Source organism: Caloenas nicobarica, chromosome 3, assembly GCF_036013445.1.
Source record: "Caloenas nicobarica isolate bCalNic1 chromosome 3, bCalNic1.hap1, whole genome shotgun sequence".
NCBI lineage: Eukaryota > Metazoa > Chordata > Aves > Columbiformes > Columbidae > Caloenas > Caloenas nicobarica.
The window spans coordinates 97,370,900-97,395,396 of record NC_088247.1 but is presented as its reverse complement, the minus strand read 5'-3'; the positions used below and the strand labels follow the sequence as shown (position 1 = coordinate 97,395,396).

Genomic DNA, 24,497 nt, shown 5'->3' with positions numbered 1-24,497 from the left:
GTTCTCTTGACTTTCATATAGACTTTCGTAAGTGAATATTTATTTAGGGAATGAAATCTAAAAGGGCCCAGCTGAAGTCAGTAAACTAATATCTATTTTGATGCTTTGGCTTTAAGAATTGTTACAGGCAAAGTATTACTTATGAGACAAGAGACCATGTGGTTCATCCCTACCACAACTTGATAGACATTGTGAATGTATTTCTTTGTTGTTTGTCTTAAAAAAGGATATGCAGTAGGTGATATAACACAGCAGGGGTTTAAGAGGAAAATACCATTCAAAACAAGAACAGTGTAATTTTTTGTTATCATGGTAATGACTGAATATTCTTATCTCGTTAGCCTTATATGTTGGAAAACAGGAGAAAAAAAAAAAGACCATTGCTCTGTAAAGGAGCTTGCAACTTTTTACTGAACACTCCCTTCCCTTTTGTTCCCAGCCTGAGCTGGGCTATAACCAGTGAAATCCTGAGTGGGGGCTGCTCCTCAGGCAGCTTTCGGTATCCTTGCCACGTGTCGTAGTGCCCAGACTGGTGCATACACCCTCACCGCAGTGTTCCTCAGTAGGGGTTTCACTGGCTGCCCCAAGATCAGAGACAGAATTTTTTTCTGACCACATGAAGTAGAAGAACTTTGACTACATAAATGAGATACATGTTCTCTTATGTTTTTGGTGGAGATAGTACCATTACTGAAAGTGGTGCTGCTGCTCTTTCTTTAGGCAAAGGAGACGTTTTTGGTGACGTGTTCTGGAAGGAGTCTACCCTCGCCCAGTCCTGTGCTAATGTAAGGGCTTTGACTTACTGTGATCTTCATGTGATTAAGAGAGATGCCTTGCAGAAAGTGCTGGAGTTCTATACAGCCTTTTCACATTCCTTCTCCAGAAATCTCATTTTGACCTACAACTTGAGAAAAAGGGTAAGTAGCTTTGATTTTAACACATACTGTATAAATGATCACTTTTAAGGACTGTCTGTATGAAAAAACTGAATTGCTCGAATTCTGGCATTCTTCATAGTCTCTCATAAGAAAGTTTTTCAGAACTTGCCCAGGAGACACTGCTAGCATGTGGATTCAAAAGGCCAGAAGTATTTATTCCAGTGCTAGTTTTAAAGGAAGCTGGACTGTGTATATGTGAAAGTATTTTACATTTCTATGAAGTGGACAGATTCCAGCAGATTTGTGAACAGCCAGGCACTTGTGATAAACAGTGTTCACTACTTTCTGCAACTTCCATTTGTAAAACAGCTAAAATATGTTAGAGGTGTTGCCTGAAGTTACGAGGAAAGTGGAAGAAAAGGTATGAAATCTAATATATGGAACAAAAGTCAACAACAGTAATCACAATGGAAAAGTAATATGAACATGACTGATTCTATCAAGAGTTGTTTCTTTTAGTATCAATCACATTTTGGAATTACTTTGCTTATCTATAATGTTTCCGTTTTCTTACATTTGATTTTTTGGCTCTTAATTTCTTCCTGCATGCCAGTTCAAGTTATGTTGTCACAAGTGAATCATCGTAACCTGTAATCTTCAGCGAACCACTTCTGTAGAATTCTATTAAAACTGTAGTGGGTATAATTCAGTTGACATGATTTTATGATGCAATGTAGAAGACAATAATACTACATTGAAAAGAAATACATTGGAGCACCTATATTTGCTTTAAAATATTATGATATAACAATACTTGAGATCAGCTAAAGAGAGATGTTTGATAGACTTTTTTTGTTCTTAAAAACGGTTCTCCATGGTAACTCCCAGGTGCCAAGTAAGTCCTAGATAATTACACCTGAAAAAATAGAAACCTTTTAATCTTTGAAGTCTGTTTTGTAAAATTAGACTTTAAGCCTACAGTATCTTTTTTATTTTTAACCTAGTGGTGCCATACTGAAATTGTGATGATATTTTCTATCTGAATATGTTATCAATATAAAAAAATCAGCTTTTCAGTATTGGGCAAAGAAGAATGTGCTGCCTACACTTTGGTCAAATAATCAAAGCTCTGGTAGAAAACTGATGTAATTAAAAACTAAGAAGCAAATTTATACTCGAGAATTTCTTCATAGGACATTTTTTTCAAATGACACTGAGTTCTTGCAGGACAAGAAGAAGATATACAGCTGCAAGATGATTTAGAGAGACCTTCTATTAAAAGCTAAGTTTAAAAACCAGCCACTTGCCTGGTGTTAATTAATAGAAGAAGTAAAAGAAATGAAAGAATTTGTTGTTGGGATCACTTAAAGCATTGATGTCACTGACTGGCATATTTTAAAATTAAACTGTTGGTAATGTAGTAAGATGGTCTAAGAATATGTAACTACTCTTTTTTTTTAATGTCAGTAGAAATAACAAACTTTGAGGCATAGAAGGACCAACTCTCTTAAAGCTCACAGTAACGCTAGCAGAGTTGCATCGTTTTGGATCTGCTGTGAGCCAAAAGTCTCAATTTTAGAATCAAATGCCTACTCCAGAACTGACACTCTTTCTCACTATGTTCATCGGCATAGCCTATCCCAGCTGAAGTTACAAAACACTTTTTACCGTGGTATCGTAATTCCTGTGCTGTCAATTTTCTACACAAAGTGTTCCTAATAAAAAGGTATAGTTTATGATGGCAATTTCCATCCGGTTATTCAAATAATTGGATTTTAATTGAGTTGCATTCAGTACGAAAATGGTATTGCTTGGTAATGGAAGTGAGAGTTTGATGGTTCTAGGTTAACAGACAGTAATTTTATTTATTTTATTGAAAGAAGCCCGATTGCAATCAGAACGCAAATGTCCAATAATGTAAATAATGTATCCTTTTGGAAACGCATAGAAGGTACAATACTTTAGAGACTGGAGATAATGCACGTTAAAAGGCAACTTTTGAGAGTTTGGAATTTAATCTAGTTTAAATATCTGTGAATCTTTTCTAGAAATAGCTCCCCAGCCTGTCGCTTCTAACACTTCAACTGGTCTATTTCTGCAAATGGAATTTTGTAGAATTCAGATGAGCTGGTAGCTTCTGTGAGTTACATTTGTGATGTATTGCATATTCTTTGCAATATAAATACCAGAATTACACCTTTCATTTCCAAATACAGTTTCATCTCTGGCTCCAGAAGTGTTCAACTAGTTGAAGTGTAAATACTGTGTATTCATCCCAAATATATTTATACAGATTCCAAATACATGAAAAAGCAGCTTTGGGAATTTTTTTTGCCTGAAGGATCTCGTGGGTATATTTTTAGACTTGGTTATTCCTCTGAGGTGTCCCCATCTCCAGGGTACATATGCCTTCGCTTGGCCCATGGTACTGAGTGTCACTGCGTAGCGCAAGGTGCTTTCTAGCCAAGTTTCGCTCAGCTTAAGTGAGCTTTAGCATCGGTCTACTCTTTCAGCATGTTCACGTGCCCCTTGGCTGCTGGGTCGCCTCCAGTGATCCCTTCCCTCGTGAAGATGGGACACCCTGTCCCAGACCCTTCAGTGCCAGTGAGCAGTGCCGACCTTACCGATGTCCCCCACAGTTACCGGGGTCTGGATCCACTTGCTGGCACATTGTAAGGTACCAAATCTAGTTGATCTTGACCTCAGCTAACTCTAGAGCTGGATTTAGGAAAAGTAAAAAGCATCTTCCCTCCATTACCTGTGCTCCTCTTCCAACCAGTCTTGCTTTGAACTGAGCTGGGAGAACAGGGTGCTTCTGTCTGTGTCTTGTCTTGGTGCCCTCCGTGTTCTAGGGCTACAGTTATGAAATGTTACTGCCCATGACATCTTACAGCTTAGTGACCAAGGGGGACGCTTCCAGAGCTATCCCTGGCATGCTGTGGATGTCCATGTCTGTGCTGTGAAAACAGTCTCACTCTCTTGGCAAACACGGGTGAAATAGCCTCTTTTCTGAAACTGTCAGCTCACTGTCAGGTGGCTCCTCGAGCAGCTGAAATCCCTCCTGAAGTTATCAGCTGTCTAGTTACCTCTGGCTGGAGCTCAGACTTATGGTAGAAAACCTTATTTTACCTGAAAAGAGAGAGAAAGGAGACCTTTAATTAACTCTTTCTGCTGCCAGTCATTGACATTTTCATCTTAATTGGAAGCAGGGGGAGAATCAGCTGCTCCATCTATCTCTCCAACATTTTAAGAAGCTAGAACTGCAGCCTGTGGTCCTGTGTCACACTCCAGGGCCTTGCAGCTGAAAGGATGCTGACAGAGAAGTTCTCAGAGCACTTCCTGCTGTAACAATGTTGTGAAATTAAGGCAAGTTAACTTGATGTTTCTCCTCATTTTTGGAATCTCAGAGAGGAACCAATGTAGACACTGGGGTTATGTTGGATGGTCAAGGGGCAAACTCACCCTTATGGAGGGTGTGCTAGATGAAAGAGAAACTTTGCAGGTTTGGAGGGCCAGGAGGATTCACAGGCTGGATGGAGGTCTGTTTTTCCCCAGCAAATATTTAAACACTTCTGGATTTCCAGCCTGGACTACATAGCTCCGGGTTAGTAGAAGCATAAGAAGAGAGAAGCTTGCATGATAGTTACTTGTTGTTGTCCTTTGCTTGTGGTGAGATACAAGTTTGCTGGAACCTTCTTTAGGAATGTGAAAGGCCTTTGGCAGCACTTGCAAACGTTCTGGTTTTGACAGTTGTGTCTTTCCATGTGTATGAGTTTTGTGGCTAATATTAACTTAGAATGGGTTGTATCAGTGTATTTGCTCAGTTCATTCTGCTGCAGCCATAAATGATATTATAGCTCAAATGATCGCACAGACTACATAAAAGACAGAATTCTTATACATAATTTATTAAGCTGAGATTTCTCTAGTAAGCCGTTTTAGCCTGGATAGAGATTAAATTACTAATTCTGAATGCTTTGGAGTATCATGATGGAAAGCGCAAGTTGTTTTTCCAGAAATTGAAATTTGTATCCTGGAATAAAAGAAGGAATGGAGTAGGATGTAGATATGTTATTTGGGATTTTGTAAGACTGAGGGAAATGGCAAAGAACACGCTGCATTTTTACAAGGAAAGTGTGATTTAGTGATTTAGAGCCAAACTTCCTAGTCAGGAGGTATTTCTTGAGAGCAGTGATTGCAGCAGAGTAGTCTGTCTCCCTGCCAGTGTAAGATTGCTTGCTTTTGTATGTGTAGGCGTGCTTATTCCACACCATTCCAACTGTGTCACTGGACAGTGTTCTCGCCACCTCTTTCTAAAAGCTATTTTAAAATAATATAATTGTTCTTTCCTCTTCATAATTAGCTTCACCTTTCATGTTTTTATATCATAAGCTCTAACTAGAGAGGGAACCTCTCTCAGATCAAACATTCCAGCTAGGAATGCTTCAAACCTTGATTTTAAATCTTGGGGAGCTTGGCAGCAGGTTGTTTTCAGAGATGCAATCCATAGCCTTGTATTCCGCCTTTCCACATGACAAGTTTTCCAATTCTTTTTCAATATATAGGTTTAAAACTTTATCCCAGAATTCTTTCTGATATGGAAGGCTGAATTGCTGGAAGATTTTAACAAAGCTTTCTTAAAATAAGCGAGAAGAGTGAAAGGTTTTAATTTTAGAATATTGACCCATTTGATGATGGATTTCAGAATGGTCAAACTGACAACCTGTTTGTTTCTTCTGTGTTTTTACTCACCAAAACAATCTCATAAGTCCTGTGGGAAGAGGGGTTTGACTGGCATGTGTCTTGCAGCACTGAACACTCAGGACACTGGACATGACTGAGAGGTCTGAATGGATCTCTGGCTTGGGAGTTATGTCGTATTAGCTGGCCAGGAGGCAAAGTTGTCATTTTCCAAAAAATCTTCAAAATGTAAATAAGCACTTAAGTACTTAACTCCCGTGCTGCCTTTTAAAAGCTATTCAGGTAGTCAAATGTTCTTATATTCCCTGTTTCTCCATGCCAATCTAAGTAAAATATATTTTATTCTGTTTCCTCATTGGTAGATTCCATATTGTGTCTTTGCATCTTCTTTCCGGCCTTGGACAACTTAAATTTTATCTGTCTTTAACAGATAACTGTTCATATAGCTCACAGATTTTTGTGCAAGTCGTCTTTACACCCTGGGCTGAAAGTGCTCTGAGGCATGTTACGTGTTGTTAGGTTTGCATGTCTGCTATGGATAATTTAAAGTGATGTGACTGTCAGTGAGTTTAAACCACATGCATTGAGGAGGACGTGCCCTTGGATTTCTTCCTTCTCCTTCCTTGCAGCTTGTTGGACCCCTTCAGGTAAAGCCTTAATACCCAGGCTTGGAGAGGATTTGTCCAACTGCAAGCATTTAGCATTCATATTTCTACAGTAACTGTAAGTGTTTGGCCCAGAGTAACTCCATGAGCTTTCAGATATATCATCTTACAAGTTTAGTTTCCAAAACTTTTAAACTCTAAAGTGATTTCTATTCTATTTAAATCCATGTGGCCTTGAGCCTTGGGGTACTATGCTTATACAGAGGAGGATCTGTTACAGACAAATAGTTTGCATAGTGGGAATGTATACGTACAATAGCAAGACATAATGAACTAAGAACTTCTAAGACAATGTAGTGGATTGACCTTGGTGGGTTGCCAGGTGCCCACCAATCTGCTTTATCACCCCCTCTTCTCAACAACAGGAGAGACAAAGGGAGAAAAATATGGTAAAAAGCTCGTGGGTAAAGATAAGGACAGAGAGATCGTTTGCCAATTACAGTCATGAGCAAAACAAACTTGACTTGGGGAAATTAATTTAATTTATTGCCAATTAATCAGAGTAGGATAATGACAAATAAGAACAAATCTAAAAAACACCTTCTCGCACCCCTCCCTTCTTCCCAGGCTCAAATTAACTCCAACTCTTCTTTCTCCTCCCGCTGAGCAGGGCAGGGGGTTGGGGAATGGATGGTGCAGTCAGCTTGTAATGCTTGGTCTCTGCTGCTCCTTCCTCCATACTCTCTTCCTCTGCTCCAGCATGACGTCCCACTCATGGGACACAGTCCTTCACAAACTTGTCCAATATCGGTCTTCGCTATGGGCTGCAGACGAATCTCTGCTCCGGCACCTGAAGCATCTTTTCCCCCTCCTTCTTCACTGACCTTGGTGTCTGCAGAGCTGTTTATCTCACATATTCTCACTTCTCTCTCTCAGCTGCTGTTTCACAACATTTTTTTACCATTTCTTAAATATGTTGTTGCAAAGGTGCTGCTACCGTGACTGATTGGTTCAGCCTTGGCCAGCGGCGGGTCCATCTTGGAGCCAACTAGAACTGGCTCTGTCCAACATGGGGACAGCTTCTGGTCTCTTCTCACAGAAGCCACATCTGAAGTCCCCTGCTACCAAATCCTTGGCATGTAAACTGAATACAGACAACAAAACTGTTCTGTTATTTGTATTCAGTACATGATACAATTTCATGAAAATTTTAACTGTTACTTAGATTATGTGGGGAAGCAGTGAAACACTTCTTTAAACTGCTCTTAAATGATTAATTCCTTTTAAACTGATTTGATGAATTAATCACTTGAGATGCCTTCTCCTACTATGAATAATCAGCAATTTTTCGTCCATTTAAACGCTGTAGTATAATGTCTGTACAACTGTTATAAAGAAACAATGTAATATACCATATAAAACAAGATATATATTTCCCCAAAGGAATGTTACGTTGTTGAAATTCTGATAGGTCATTCGCTAGTAAATCCCATTAAAAAAAAAGTAACCTAGGTATTAATAACCCTCAGTAAACCAAATTGATGGAAGAGCTGGTAGTGGTGAATTTGGAATCACAATTCGTCTTAAAATGGAAGAATATGATTCATTTGTGAAGCTGATACTAAAACCATAACTGCCTTGAAGTATCTTCAGTAAGAGAATATTTCCTGTTCTGTCCTATCAAAGATTTATAGTTTTTCCCACGTTGGTCACTAAATACTTAAAGATCATTTGCGTTCTGATCACTGAATTAGAAATTAAATTTGTACAGACTGAATTTATAAAATCACAATGTGTTTTCTAAGTATGGAAAACTACGTCAATGTTATGTCAAAGACAGACATTCCAGTGATATGTCAGTCCTTAGAAAACAGATGTGGTAAACAGAACAAGTTCTGGTCATCCTGAAATTGAGGTTAAGCACTTTATTCATTAATCCAAAAATGAGATCGATATTTTGTTTGTTTTATCACATTTTTGAGTAGACCTGCTTGAAGTGTTTTTGAAAGTTTTTTTTTCTCAATGACCCATAAAATATGCAGCCTTAAATGTTAAAAAAAAAAAAAACAACTGACCTTTTCAAAATCTATAGTGTCCTCATGAGGTCTTCCCATGTATGATAAAGCTATTCTGAGTAGATGAAAAATACAGTTAAAAACGTTGATGGTGAATTAAAATAAAATTTGTTTTCAGACTATTTTAATCCTTTAAAAAAGGAGGCATATTTGGGTTTTGTAAACCTATTTTCAGATGAGTAATAGAAAGTTAATGTAAAAAAGGGTTTTCTCTTATTTTTAACATGCACAGCCACCCACACTAGCTTGTTTATCAGAAGAACACATTACTTTGATTTTTACCCTCCTCCACCCACATGGACTAAAGCATAGAAATAATTTTAAATAGACAAAGGTTACTTATTGTGACTGAGGATTCCGCAGAATAGCTCCCATAAGCCTTTTTAAAATAGAAAATGAATTTCCTAGGAACTGGGGAACTTCTAAATCTTGGCCTACCACAGGGGACAGAAGACCATAATCCATAAGACAGTGTAACTGCTCTTAGAGAGTCTGGGAATCTGGTCTTCATTGTGAAAACAGTGAAATGCTCACTACTGTTTTTACAGTAGGAGGGATTATTCCTTAGTTTAAACTCATATTCTTCTTACTACTGTGTTCCCTTAGATAACTAGAAGTGCAATATGGATACTTAAGGGAGACTGAACAGCAGCCTATGTACTGTGTTATATTGTGTGCATGAAGCACAATCCTCTGCTCACAGTTAAGTGTACTGTAGTGCCTTAGCCTACTTTTGGACCAAGGGTGTTCCAGAGGCATTCAAAAGAGCTTCTGCCCTTTCTCCAAAGCTTGAAGTCTATCTTCTACTGCTTGCCATAAGTGGCCAGAGTTTCAAAATCTCTCTATTTTAAAAATTTATTTAAAAAATAAAATAAATTTATTATTGGTGCCTGTCATCCTTCTGTGTGTACATTTAATACTGTATACATTTAATAATGTAATAACTGGCCTATTGCTGAATCTCTCAAGTAATTAAAACATTATGCACTTTTTCTAATATATGAATGCTGTTGCACAGGCTTTTTGCCTGTATGCACCATGCTCTATCATGTATTATAACTGCACTAATTATGTCAATGCCTTCATAACCTCTGTGCCCTGGTGAGTGTATTTTCTGATATACCCTGGTGCTTCATACACTGTGGAGCTTTACTGACCAAGCAAAAGACAGAACAGTGACCTAATATCCTCCTGTGTATTTTTTTCAACTCTAAATTCATCTCTCCTGTCTGTAGTCTGGGAAGCAGCTGACTCTAGAACGAACTCTTAATAAAAGAGTGTGATTTCCTGGCATAATAGCTTTGATCTTCTGGTCTTCTCTAAGGTCATCAAGAGCTGAACTCATAGGACTGGAAATCCAAACACTTAATCTGTTCAAGGCACTCCATGAAGGAGAGAGACTGTAGATAACTGTGCAGTATGAAAGCTGAGTTACAATGGCAAACCTAGATCCTCGAGCAATCAAACTTCATAATCTAAGTGATCAGATCGGTCCTTTCTTTGCGTCTCCAATGCAAGCTGAAATAGCTGCCCTCTAGGAAAAAAAAAAAAAAAGGAATAAAATTCTGGTGGTTACTACTAATGTTGTGTAGAGAATTTATGATCCCTGCTCCAGATCAAACCCTACCTACAGGTCATCTGTTTTCTTCCTTGAATGTCGAGACCTTTATTATAACTGTGAGCTCTTGGATAGCGAGACAAAGGAGGTCCTTTTCCTCTTTGTCTACCTGAGCCAGTCTCCATGGCTCATCCAAGGACTCTATTTGATACGCACCATGATGTGCATAAAACAAGTAGCTCACCTTAGATGTGACAAATGCCGTTAAGATTTTGTGTGAAATAAAGCAGTTTCCCAGCTTGATTTATGGACACTGGGAGGTGCCTACAGTATTTGTGTCAAATTATCGTGCATGATTAGACACCTGATATTTTTCCTGTATCAGTTCTTGAGAATCAGTCTTCTAGTTGCCTTTGAGCAAGTATTTTGCTGGGGGGATACAGCCGGGAGTGTACCACATTCCTTCATCTCAAGCCTGCTGCAAGAGTCACACAGGTGATGTGGTGTCTGATGTCAACCTGCTTGACAGGCCGCTGCCCATTCCAGCGTGACAATGAAGTGTTTGACTGCTGAACGTGAAGTGGAGTAACTGCTAGGTGTGGCATTGTGAAAGTTTTTGAATTTGAAATCCAGTAAGCTTTACCACCATGGGAATGAACCAACGCAAACAAAACTTGCTGTGGCACTATGCCAGTCACCTGCTATGACCATCACCAGTGACTATTACCACAGTTAAGGTCAAGTGGTGGGGAGGGCGTTGTGTTGGGCTGTGGCTCAGTATAAGAACTTGCTGAAATACTTTGAGAGTAGGATCACGAATCAGCCCCTCTTTATTTGGTATTAGCTTTGCAGCAGGTAATTGGGTTTTTCCTCAAACTGTATATGATTCCTTCCTCAAAAAGAAGCGCATTGCCATGTCAAACACTTGTTTGGATTCAGATTTTCAAACAGAAATATGATACTTGACACTGATGTAGAATATTAAAGCCCTATGCAAATGAATGTACTAAGTGTTTTTAGGGTAACTTTTCTAAATTAGCGAACTGCAGAGGGGGCTTACACTCAGCTCCACTTGGAAACACTGTCAATATTGTCCCTCTTGCTATCACTTTTTTTGGTTCCCAGTCATTTTCTCTTTCTACCTACTACATTCCAAAATGGGGTGTGAACTTCAGTATCTTGTGTAAGGGCACTTATATATATACACTGAGTTTAGTAATATCACCCTCAACAGAAGCGGGAGCATACAGTGACAGGCTACTTTGAGTATACTTAGCATCCAAAAATACTGTCCATATAGGACTTGGAGTGGGAATAGTGCTATCCACGCTGGACAGATGGATATGACCTATTCTTAATTAAACACAGGTCCAAATGCATTGTCTGTCTATGCAGCTGTGAGACTGCGTAATGTTTTTGCCAGATTTTTATCAGGAGCTAAGTCTACTAAATCCATTTTTAATTAGTACAGCATTATGGATGTGAAAACCTGACACCAATTTAAAGTCATATTTGAGACTTGAATACTACGTGCTTTTGTTCCCGTATACTTAGGTGTTTCTTCTTTTTGTCCCCATCTTTTGGGGTCTTTTCCAAATACAGAAAGGAAAACACTCAAAATCTGCCTTGTTCCATGTCTTTGTGACTTTGTCAAACCACATCTACACCAGGTCTCCCGCATGTGTCCCCAGGAACCATGCAGCCAGCCCAACCTGGCCTTTTCTTGCAATTCATCTAAAGGTGCTATGCCTTCAGCTTAAAATTTTGGAGGATATGCTTCCATCATCCTGATTAACTTCATGCTTGGTCATTTCTCCCATATGCTCCATGAAAAATATGCCACACAACTAAATTATTTTGTGATTCATTTACACAGCTGACATCCTCTGGGATTCAAGAAAATTTCTGCCAAAATAATTTTTTAGCACATTGGATGTTTTAGTTTGTAAACTGCCATAAGCATTGGTTTTGTGTGAAAATGAAGAATTATGTTCCCCTTTCAGAAATGTTTTTTCCTTTATTCTTAAAAAAAAAACCAAAGACCAAACAACCTCCTAACAAAACACCAACAAAAATACCAGGACATTACTCTTTAAAAAGAGCTAATAGTATACACAGGTTGACCAAAATAGATAAATCTGTATCTCCAGTCTTCAGGGTTGATGCGTGTTTCTCTTACAAAAGTTGAATACATCATGTAAACTCCAGCATTCTTTGCACTGTTGCAGAAGTGAGGCATGTTACAGTCTTCCTTCAAGTGAGTGGGCAATTTGTTAATTGTTTTCCAAGGTTTCACTGTTACTTCACAGCAACAGGAAAGATGTTATTTATGGCCAGTTATTATCTCGATTAATGAAAACAAAATTGCTGTTGACTTCCATCACATACTTGATCAGATAGTTTAGGCTAGAAGTGAAATATGAGGATGCTGTAACCTTTGCCCACGTTATGGTACAAAGTAATAGCAGAGGAAGAAAATAGTGTTATCTCTAACAAATGGATATTGGCTTTGCTATTAGAACTGTGTTGTAGCCTAGAAACATATTATTAGCCTCTGATTTCCCTTGACTACGTTTTTCAAATTGCTCAGGCAGCAAGTCTTGTAGGAGTAGAAGTTGTATTGGGTAGTTAAGTGGCTTATATGCTTTCAGTGATTATCCTGTACCCTTTCCAAAAGATGAGATTCGCATTTAGTCCAATGACAAATTCATTGGAGTAAGTGGAAGTAATAATGAAAAGCTTTTATTTGGCATGTAATTTGGGAACAGTTCTATCCTTTAACATAAAAGCATTATGATGTTCTTTGAAAGTAACATTCAAAACTGTAATTTGCTTTTGACAATCAAGACAGTTCATAAATGACCTTCATCATTCATACCCAAACCATCCTGTAACACAGATGTAGCTATGAAAGGAGTTTGAAGAACTTGTGGCTTCTGGCTTGTAATATATTTCAGAAATTAATGACTGTTTGTCTAAGTTTGTTATTGATCTGTTATTTTAATGATATCTAGCATATTTGTTAGTGATATGAAGGCATAACTTCAAAAATACCAAGGGAGTGTTTCTTATTGTACTCTCTGAAAATCTGTCATTAAATATTGCATGTTGCTTGTTTTACCACATTTTCTAATCAGTAAGGTTTTCCGAGCCCCATCATTGTCACCAGAGTGCTGTTCAGAAAGGCACACTTTGTAGAATTATAAGGCCCCTACCAGATTACCTTTAATAATACTGTAATTTTCTTACAGTTGCAATTGCTTTACTGAACATTTTAAGGTTTACAAGTGGGCACTTCATCTACAGATCTCATATGGGGTTTTATTTCTTTATAAGATATTCAATAATTTCTTGTCCTTATGTGAAGGGAAACTCACATGTAGAGGATTACTTGCTGGATTGTAAAGTGTCTCTCAGTGATGATGAGGGACAGAACCAGGATTTTCTAGCCATATGCTCTACACAGTGTAGAAGAACTTTGAAGGTTTGCAGCATGTAGCGTTACCTGTTGAATTATGCCACGTCTAGTGGAAGAGCATACTCTAATTTTGTGCAGCAGTCTTGCAAAAGGCCGTTGTGTCTGCTCTCTGTCTGAAAGACAAGTCATCCTATGAATAATAAATATTGAATAGTACATACAAAGTGTGCTAAAGGAAGCAACAGAATGAGCAAAAGCAAAGACAAGGTTGCAAAGAGAGACTAGAAAAACGGTACTTGTCACACAAGCTTGTCCCTCTTCCCCTGTTGAACACTGCATCTACAAAGAGAGCCCCTCAGTAGATAAGCAAGTTAAACAGCATCCAGCAGAGAAAGAGGCAGGAGATAAAAAGAGTGGAGTGTCTGGTATCTCTCCATGGAGATGGGTGGAAAAAACTGGATGAATGCAGCAGCTGGTGGTGTGTGATCCACAAGGCCATAGGACAGCAGTAGATAATTGAGGACAGAGGCAGCTTACTCTCAGTGTTTTCATAGACCAGGTGGACACAATAAAAGCAACAAAGAACAACCTGAAATTGTCTTATGTACCAACTTTTCCCCTAGTTGGCTGCCAAGGAAACTCTTCTGATTGCAGCATTTGGCAGCCTATCTGCCACCCCTTCCTGCCACCAGAAGTTGCAATACAGCAACATCTGTGCTCTCATGATCCCTGAAGAATAGTATTAAAGCAGCCAACAGAAAGAGATGAATAAGTCAGGAGTACTTGAGTACCTTCCAGTGATGTTACCTCACTTGAGTTGCTTTCTCAGCTATCTGGATATCCAAGTCTAACCCTACCCACACCGTGCGTTCTAGAAAGTCTGGTGTGAGGCCACTGTGCTGCAGGCAGCATCATGTCTTGCTACTACCACAGTGTCCTAGAACCAGGGGTACCCAACATGCTTTTTCAAAAGCTGGATGGCATGGATATGGAGCCTGCCTTTCCCACTGGGCAGGTAGTGGTGCTGGGCCTGTGCCATGGTGATCATCAAAGGCAATCTTAATTGGTATTTCCACATGGTAACCCAAATGGTGCATGATGGATCCCTCTGCTCCTGCTCCTCCTGTGTGAACGTGAGTGACAAGGCTGCTTAAGGACCAGAACAGAAATCGCACTTGCATCCTGTAGCCCTCCCACCGTAGAGAAACAACATGTGATCAAGCTGGAGTCAGCTGCTCCTCGCTTGCTGGATGAGTGCCGGACATGAGTTTGTCAGACTACCCAGACTTGCTTAGCAACCGTGTGTGTGCTTGGGATGTGCTGAGCCAGCCTCAGCACACCCCGCTGCCTGTCCCTGCCTGAGCATGCCTGCCAGGTCTTGTTTTCCCTTAAGAATCACTCTGCATGTGTGTTTTGCTCTGTTCTGCCCACCGGCAGGTGATCCCCATGCCTGCTTGCTCACTCAGCCTTGAAGGTGACCTGGGCCAGCCATGTCCCTTCAGATAGCCGGTACATCTTATGCTCTGTGAGCTGTGTCACATTGCTGAGTTGTGAAAGCATCTTCTCAGGTGATAGTGCTGGAGCCAAGAGCCCGGGGAAGAGGGGAGAAAGGGTGTTCTGCCTCAAGTGAGCAAACAGGTCTGCTGGGACAAGCGCCTCGAGGTCAGTGGTGGTTGGCTTTTCACGTACAGCCCCCCTGGTGGGCCTAGGGAGGCAGATGAAGCAGGGTGACCTCTCAAAGATCTGGATCTCTCCTGGGCCTGATTTCTTTCTCCGTTCCTCTCACCTTGCCTTAAGAGGTCACGGCAGGTGGCAGAGCTAGGTAGGACGCCTTCCATATAACTGAGTTGTTTTATGGGAGTGTGCATGGTGTGGACAAGCAGTGTGTGTATTCAAGTCTAAATGGGCTTAGCTGCAAGGCATGGTGGTATCCACGGCAGTAGATGCCCTCTCAGGGCTGCACTGAAGACAAGCTAGAGCCTGCTGGAGACACCAGCAGCTAAGAAAACAGCATTCGTGCTCCAGCTTGAGGCCATCTTGCATGCTCGGTACTCAGGAATGTTCTGAAAGAGCAGTGTGACACTGAGTGTTGTTAATTTTACTTCAGGAGTGTCGATGTTAATTGGCCTGGAAGAAACAAACTCTTCAAAGCATAAACTGTTGCTTTGAAATCCCGCACAGTTCAGTGCAGGGTATTTTGTGGTTCATGGAGCTGTACAACAAACAAATAGGAACAGTTCTTATAGCTGGGAGCCTCCTAAAATGGATCTGACATTGGTGGAGAATGCTTCTGTTGAAGAACTTTCTGATCCTTCTTCAGCCAGAGGTTTCTAGTCCCTTTATTTTGGTAAATGCTGAAGCAATTCTTTGTATGGTCAGAGTGTAAGGCAAGAATGAGCAGATACAAATGGGGTGGGAAGAAATCTTTTAAGACATTGTAATAAGCTAATCAAATTCCTTTGTAATGGGTGTAATGTAAAGGTAGCTAATATTAGTTGGTATTTTGCTACTGCTGGATCAGTGGCTCTTTTTTTCCCACATGCTTATCTTAGGACGTTCTAATCATCACTGCATTAGAAAACTTCCCACTTTATTTTTTCTTTAGGGTATAGACATTGTAACTTGCACTTATTGCAGAAAGAGAGTGAACATCAAAAGATCTCAGAAAGACTTTCTTTAATAGCATAGCATTAATTGGTAAAGATCGTTTTCCAGTCCAAATATTCTTTGTTTACTATTAAAAAGCTTCAATTGCCTTTAGATATCCTAAGTGATTTAGAGAAACAGACAAATGATTTAATTTTTATTTTGTTTTATACTGCAATGGAGCAAACAACAGATTTGGAACAAGCTGCTTGCTAGACCTTGGAAATTAAACTGCTCTTTTTATTTGGTACTGGTAAAGTGTCTCTGCCTTTCCTGATGGCAGACAAGCCTGAAATACATTGACTCATGCTTGTTAGGGTTCCATCAGGCTCCTTTTATTTTTCTTGATTATGATTCTGTTGCTGCCGCCAAGGCAGGAGCTTCTGCTTTGATTTCCCTTGAAACCTCTGCTTGCGAGAGAACTTCTTCCCCTAGAACCTGGTGTGAGTTACATCACGAGAGCCCAAGGTACAAGGCTATGACTTGTCTCCAGACAGCTATTTAATGCAGAGCATTGAAGCTTTTTCTTACCTCCTTTAAGTGAGGATCTGTGTGCATGCAGCATTAGCTGAGATTGGAGCAGAGGCTTTGGAAGACAACAATAGTCTAATTTTAATTCAGAAATCTAACTGTTTTGATAAGGCCATCATTGAGAGCAATGTTTTGATGACTGAATGTGGTACTTTGAAGCACTCTTGTTCATGCCATTCTTGATCCTTAGTAAATTTTTTCAAATCTGAAAGCCAGTGGTCAGCAGCTTTCACAGAAGTGTGGGAGCTTCAGGTGAGCGAACCACTAACCTAAGTGCCTTGAGCAATCATGAGTGCTTTCTCTCTGACTTGCCTAACACACTCTAAGATAAGATGCTTAAAGGCAGACTTCTTGCTTGCTTGATACATTTCCAGGTTCTAAAAGTGCTATTAATAACTCATTTTCACCTAAGTAGTTTTAGTTCCTGTACCACTAAAATAGTAATAGTCTGTTTACTTTTTCTTTTTTTTTTTTCCCCTTTAGTTCTGTTCAGGTTTACACAGGCTCACGTTCTGCCTTTGTCACCATGTTTTCCAAGTATTTTCTGGTGGGGCATAAAGCAAAAGCACTAGTATCTGAACATCCGCCATGTGTAATTAATTCTTTATTGTCTTTTTTCCTTGGGCAAGTAAATGTATGTTCAGCATAGTGGTTTATTTTGGTAGGGTTTCTTAGTTTGTCTGTGTTAAAGAAGGTGGAGTCTGCATATAGGGTACAGCAAATGGTAACAGCTTCTTAAAAGCAAGGTGAAGTAGAGCCCCATCTAATATTGCACATAATTACACTTCCTTGATGAGGTGCGTCTTGTGGGCAGTATGGTTATTGTCCCCTAGGAGTGAAAGGCTAAAAGGTTGTTCACTGGAACTACTTCTGTCTTTTAAAAGACAGACTGTTTCCTCTCTTCTAAGAATTTCAAGAGTGTTACAAATATGACTATGTAAAGATCAGCAGACAACACAGTGGCAATTCAGTAGGTTTTCTTGTTTTGTTTTAAGAAAAATATACAATAAAAGAATATTCCAATCTTGGTGTTTCACAGGACGTCATTTGATATTTCTCTTGATTTTACAAAATTTGAGTGAAATCCCAGACTGCTAAATCTAACTTACCTGCTGCTTAAAAAGAAAAAAAATAGTGTATTTTCTGGCATTAGAAGATTAATTGTTGGCTGGTCTCTTCAGTTACTGGTGAGAAAAAGAAAACTATTACTTGTTCCAGAGCTGCACAGCATTTGAAGATGCAGTTGTTGCACCTGCTGTATGTCTGTAATGTACTGAGTACTGCCTAAATCTGTGGGGCTTTTTAATTGATGTACTTATAACTTCCTTCTTTTCTGCTCTGACTCACCTTTTGGATGTCAAATTGTGTAACCTGCCAGCCGATTGCCTGCTATGAAAAGAGCTGTAGCTCCAGGGATTATTATTCAGTATGTCTAATAATTTTCATATTTTAGTGATCTATTTTTGGATCATTATGCAACCCACCACTCAGTGGGACTAGGCAGAAAGGAATAGGGCAGGATTGGATGCTAATAAACATAAACCATTTGATGTGCTCAGCCAAGCAGTGGGGTTCCTCTGGGCACAGGTGATCTGCTTAAAGCTCTATTGCTTTGTAGCAATTTGCTGTGGTCTCCCCCAAAATACAAAGCCGTTTCCTCCCGCTTAAAGCTCTTGGCACTGGGGACAGGAGGGCTTTCAGCAACTGCTGTATAGCTACTGGCAGGACTCTTCTGCTGTCAGGTAGGAGTGTCCCTAAACAAAAGCACATGTATTTATGTTTGTGCGTATAGCAGACAAGGATTTAACTGCAATTCAAAACAGTGTCAATATATGCTGGAAACTGCATAGTAAATCACCATATGTTCCAGAGGAAACGCCAAACAAAGTCCTGCTCGCTTTATATGTGCACAGCTGACTGGCAAGCATAAAGGCAGACTCATGATGGGGATGCCATCATGTGCTTTTCTTTGCTGTCTCGAAGCATGATTAGAGCCCATCTGCTTCCCTTAGTGCTGGGGAAGCGTAGGAAAACATTCAACCCAAAGTTTTGCTGCTGGAGCGTGCACACCAGGAAGGAGGGAACTAAACCCGAGGAGCTCTCTCAGATGTATTTGTTCTCTGTTTCTTTTGAAGTACAGCATTTTACAAATTGCTTTGAAATTATCTTCCTTCTGTGTGTCGTACTGCTCTGGCTTTACGTCTGTGTTGTGCCAGTCTGACGTTTGCTTAGCTGTAGTTTGCAGACCTGGCATCTCTGAGAACCAGCCTCAGCCCTGCGTGCCGGTTAGGCTGGCTAATACAACTGGGGAGGTGGCAGTAAGCATCTCTGTTCTTTTCACCTGTGCCAGCACGGCGCGTTTAATGCCTCGCTAAAGCCCTAAGTGCAGGCATTACGAGTGGTGGTATTTGCTGATGTTTGGCAATCTGGTTTGCATTCTTTTTTCCAAGCTCTTTAGGATACTTGAAATATCTGATAGAAAGTCATAGAAAAGACTAATGACTTCTTCTCCCCTCCCTTTTTTTTTTTAATAAAACCTGATTTATTTTAATTTAGCTTTCTTCCAACTCCACACCTATGTGGGTTGACATTGCTGTACAACGATAACGTTGACTGCTGTGACACCTACTGGTCGAGCTGAGCTGAACAAGGGAAGCCTGTGGGTACTTGCTCTTTCCTCTTTTAATGGTAATTCCAGGTAATGAGTTTGGCTCTTGGAGCAAACACAGCAGGGATGGTGTCTCTTGGAACAACTGACACATCTTCTTTCAATAGATCTACCGATACTTTGTGCATTAAGAAACTGAGATAATCACTTTTCTTTTTGCTTTTAACTGTCTTTTCCATTCCTAGTAGCTCTTTAGTCTTCACCCTCTTTGTTTCATCTGTCTTATCTTTATTCAAGTTTCTTTTTTATCATCCCTTAATAGTATTGAGAACTGCAAGGAAATCACTTTGAAGTCTTCTCTGAATTGCCTTTCTCCCCTAGAACAGTTCTTCTTCATTATCTGTGATCATTTCTTCAGTGCTGGAGACCTATTATCATTCTTATTGCCCTATTAGGCATTCCACTTTTCTGGGAAAGGTAGGGAGCCATTCATGCGACTTCTTCCATGACATCTCATACCTAAGGAAGTTTTGTGAGTATTGAGAAAAATCGAGCTTTTCTGTATATATAGAAATAAATATGTTAGTAATTCCCACCAAAAAAAAAAAAAAAAGAAAAAAGAAACAGCTTTGCATTTCCATTGAACTGTGAAGAATGGATAAAATTTCATAAGTGGAGGAAAATTTTCTGTATACTTTTTCAGAGAGATAATTTTTGTGCACTCAAGTAGTCCTGCAATCTTCTAAAAATGCATTCTCCCGTGTGTGATTCTGGAACATGCCATTAATCCAAAAAGTTACACAGAGGGCTCCTCAGGTTATTCTTCCTTTGAGAGTCTTCCTTTGAAGGACAATTTATATTCTAGAAGCTTGAGTAGCTTGAAGTAAGTTAAAATTGCGTGAGGTGACTTGACCTGATCTGGTAGTCCTCAGTGGCTGACACGGAGGAATTCCTGCTGTTTCCTCTCTCTGTTTCTGGATGCATACTTCTGTCACTCGTTTTGTGTCCGGCAGCTCTGACACTGTTCAGACCCCACCTGCAGGCCCGTTCCGTTCACCGACCTGGCAAAAAGAGAGAGGATGGGTCCTGGGACTTTCCAGTCTGATGAGTACCATTGGGTATCAGTAAGGGACAAGAGGTGTTTGGGAAGCAGAGGTGAGAAGGGAGCTGGAGTAGAAAGCAGGTTAGTGAGGTCTCCCCCTTTTTAGCAGCGACAAGCTGATAAATTCAACTGTTGCATGTAACCTTCCCTACCAAAAAAAAAAAAAAAAAAAAAAAAAAAAAAAAAAAAAAAAAAATTGTCATCTCTTGCTGCCTTTTTCCCCTCCCTGGTCTGCCAGCTCTGTGGAATCTTGCGGTGAGCTGTGGGTCATGCTGCCATTCCTCCGTCCTTTTCATTTGCTCTGATTCTGGGCAGGTTCTTGCATTGCATGTTTAGTGTAGGCTCTGCCCCCTGCCTAGAGCATCTGGCAACATGACCAACATGCCTTCTCTCTCTCCTTTCTCCCTTGGGAAAGATTTGGGTATTCCCACGTATTACCATGTTGTTGCAGTGGGTTTGTTGGTTGGTTGGTTTTGTTTGTTTGTTCTGTTTTTGTGTTTTGTTTGTTTGGTTGGTTTTGTTTCTTGGTGGGTTTTTTTGCACATGTGGCATTATTTTTGTTACAAAAGGCCAGTGAAAGACCTATCAGCTTTAGACTGAAGTTTGAAAGGTTTGTGAGGGTACTTTTTCTATTGGTATTTCTGACACTTAAGAGACCCTCATGTCCTGCCCAAGTAGGCTTTGCCTTTACAGTACAAAGTTATTCCATACCAATGAACGGAAGATTTTACAAGACTTTTCCCCCAGAACTTAAATGGTTTTAACATACCCCTGGAAGTTGTGGAGCTGAAGAGAAAATGGGAAACCGAGCAAGATTTTACATTCCTTGGGAATTCTGTGAAAAGTTGGGGTTGCATATGCTATTACCGCAAAAGATTATGGTACTGAGGATTTGTATTGGTGGTCTACAGTAATTAAAAATTGTGCATTGTGTATCAATCTATAGTCGAACTAAGAATGAATTGAGATGAGTAAATAAGCTCAGCATTGGAGAGGAAGGGATAGAATCCCTATCAGACAGCCGAGATCATCAAAGTGTTGCTTACGGTACAGGCTACTCCCGAGCAGATTAATCAACTTTGCTATGCCAACCAGAATAAGCTTATTTTGATTTTCTATTTTAAAAGATCTGGCTCAGAACACAAAATACACCAGTGATGGCTATTTACTTCTCTGACGCTATTCTGACTCCAGACTTCATTTTAGAAAGTTGGTTTTGGGCAGCAATGAGTGTTACTGCAAGGTGCTGAAAAGTTCCTGCTTACCCGTGCCCTCACTGAGGGCTGAGGGCAGTGGCGGTGATGATGTTCATTATTTCAATTCAGTAACAGTAAAATGTCCTTAGCAAGTTGAGGCCCTCAGACTTGCCTATTGCTGCCTGCAAGGAGCAGTCAGCATGTCAAAGATACTGGTGTGAAGCAAAACAGGTTGAACCATTATTCCGGTTGTACTGATGGGGAATTGTTAATAATCTCTCTCTGTCTGAAGGGTTGGAGTTACGAAAGAGTTCAGTACGTTGTGGGACTTTGGAAGCCTGTCACTGTCTGGTCGCCCATTAAAGTCTCTCAACCTTATTAGTAATTTAACTCTACATCTTTGTTATTTTTGATCCCTTGATATTAAACAACTTGCCCAAGTTCACACAGGAAGTCCATCACAGACTCAGGATCTAAACCCAGATGGACAGATTCCTAGTCCAGGTCCTTAGGCACTTTCTGGGGTGTCTTATCTGTAAGCCTGTCAGTCAAGTGGCACTTCCAGTAAGCTGTAATACGTCTTAGACTAGAAACCTACAAAGTAACCTGCATTTTGTAGCCACTTTTGCACAGCAATAGTGTGCCTTTTAGTGACATATCAGTACAAACTGTCATTTGAAATCTTGAATTATAGAAACCTCGGAGTCTTATTTTCATCACAATCCTATGCTTAGCTAGTGAAGAGACAACTGACCTTGACTTAATTATATACATCCACAGTGCCTAATTTGTGGTGATGTCATTTATCTGATGGTAAAATTTCAGAGAGTGAGGGACTACAATTTAATTTCACTGTTTTCTGGTGCTGTTGTGGCAGTTTGTCTTTGGCGCTGAGATGTAGTGGGGCACTGTGCACTTTAAAGTTTTCTATATGGGCTGGCTGGAACTAGAGTCTCCTGCCAGGTTTGGGTACAGCTTGGACAGTCAGGCAGAGCACTGTCACCTTAATGAAGCTCCAAGCAACAGAGTTCTGCTGTCTCCAGTGCAGCCACTCTATTAAATTACTTTTTTTTTTCTTTGAATCCTTGCTGTGAGATTGAAAATTTATTACCTAGCAGAGGAATATCAGTGGACCTCTAAGGCCAGTTTGGTTGGTGCCATACCCAGATGTGGTACTCTATTTCCCAAGGGCCCCTTAAAAGTAGAGAAGAGGCTGGCTGGGTTTTCCCATGCTGAGCTTCCATTCATCATCTTTCTCTGGGATGTTAAAGTCTATGATAACAGGCTCAAATAGAGCAGGCAGGAATGTGCTAGCATCCCTTGTACCTTGGTGACTCTTCTCTCCCAGTCTACTTGTTCACAGAATCACAGACTGGTTGAGGATTGAAGGAACCTCTGGATGTCATCTTTTCAACCTCTCCATGCTCAAGCACGGTCACCTAAGACAAGTTGCCCTGGACCATTTAATTAATCCTTAGATACAATGACAGCCAGGAGCCCACAGCAAGTTGCCAAGTCATGTTGAAGAAGGCAGCAGACTGCACAGGAATCCCTTGCTGGCCACAGCAGCTCCCCTCTTTCCTGGGATGCTGCAGGACCTCCCATCACGTGTAACCCTCTTGGCCCCAGGAATGAGCTGGGAGACCCAGGCGGCTGGTGAGACGGGGCTGCTCAGCGGGCATGCCTTCTGCTCACAGGGTGAGGAGGTAGGCAGCTTCTCCTTCTCGCACCGAGTCTCCTTCATGGCAGTGTCTCTGCAGAGCTACAATGAAGAGTTTGTCGGCGTGCCTGCTAAGTGTTTGCAATCAGGAAATGGTAGTTGTTAGGCTTACATGTGCCCCATGTACTCAACGTCACAGAGACCAAAAATAGAAATGTGATTTTCTTTCTAACCTTGTGCGTCAGCCTGAATAGTAAGAGATTCTGTGCCTTTGTGTTGCATTCTTCTTTTGCGTTACTGTAAAGATATCTGATTGAATACTAAGTATTACTTGTTATATCAAAACCCACAATGGGATGATCCTGCAATCTTTTATTGTTGTATCGAGCCTCTTTTTTTGTAGTGCAAATAACAATCACTCGTATATATTTTGTGCCTGTTGCAGCATCTTCCTGCTTTCCTCTCGGATCTTTGTATGATGGCAGGGCATTGCCTATAAGCAATGAAGTAAGCAAGCATTTTGATAAAGTCTGGGAGATTGCACATAGCTTTTCAGGTTTTCTTAGTAAGAATTAAGAGATCTACAAACTGTTAAAAATAAATAAATCACATCTCTTTCTGGCTTCTGCACCTGTGCAGAAGGAGCAGGTTTGGAGTAAACTCCAGAGAGATTGCAGGGACATATGGTGCCTACTTCCAGCTCTTGTCTAGGGTTTGAGTGATCATATTCAAATTTCAGGATTACAGAACAACATGATAGGAGCCATTTTACATGTCAAGATAAAGTCCGTCAAGTATAATCGCTGACTTTGGGTTCCTTTCTCCTTCTCTGCTTACTGATGCCCTTTGGAATGTTTAGTTTACACTGTTGCTGAAACTGAAGTCTGTGTTTCTTATGTTAGTTACCTTTTTTTAAAAGCTTTTATCAAGTTCTTATGAAATATGTATTCTTCCTTATTAAGTCCAGAGTATATTATCAGTCTACTGAATTTCATATGTAGCAGTTAAGCAAAGTGAATTTGTGCCAGAACATGGTAAGTGCAAATAATTATTTGCCCTAAAAAAATTAAAGATATACAAACTTGGACCTGATGAAAACCTGATTAACAATGTTGTAATGCACACTTGGTGGCAGAGGCAGCTGCAGGGTGACTCTGTATTTGTTTCTGCCTGCAAGCATTAGCATGCACAGCTTTGGTGCAGTTGTGCTCTAGAACTGTGCACGCAATCATTCAGTTTGTCCTGATAAATGAGAGTGCTTGTGCTTGCATTTTTACTAGCACATCTTCTGAGAATACATTTGAATGCTGTGGTTTCTAAACCACCTTCATTTGGGGGGAATGCAGTTTCGCAAAGCCAGTGAAATTACTTGGTGAAGATAAAAGTGAGATCTCTGCTTTTCTATCACTTATGTAAAACAGAAAAAAGAATAACTGGGGCTCAGGATAGTAACTGTGGAATCCACAGTTATGTGGCTGTAGTTTGGTTGCTATCTTATAACAAATATTTACTTAAACTC

At 40.2% G+C, this 24,497-nt stretch overlaps 1 protein-coding gene across 1 annotated transcript in view; it reads left to right on the top strand.

Moving 5' to 3' along the window:
* The window catches only part of KCNH1 (potassium voltage-gated channel subfamily H member 1), a 178,155-nt gene that overhangs the window by 104,578 nt on the left and 49,080 nt on the right, over positions 1 to 24,497 (top strand). The window contains exon 10 of the mRNA XM_065631601.1: positions 721 to 917. Coding sequence (XP_065487673.1) covers positions 721 to 917 — 197 coding nt within the window. The remainder of the gene's footprint in view (positions 1 to 720; positions 918 to 24,497) is intronic.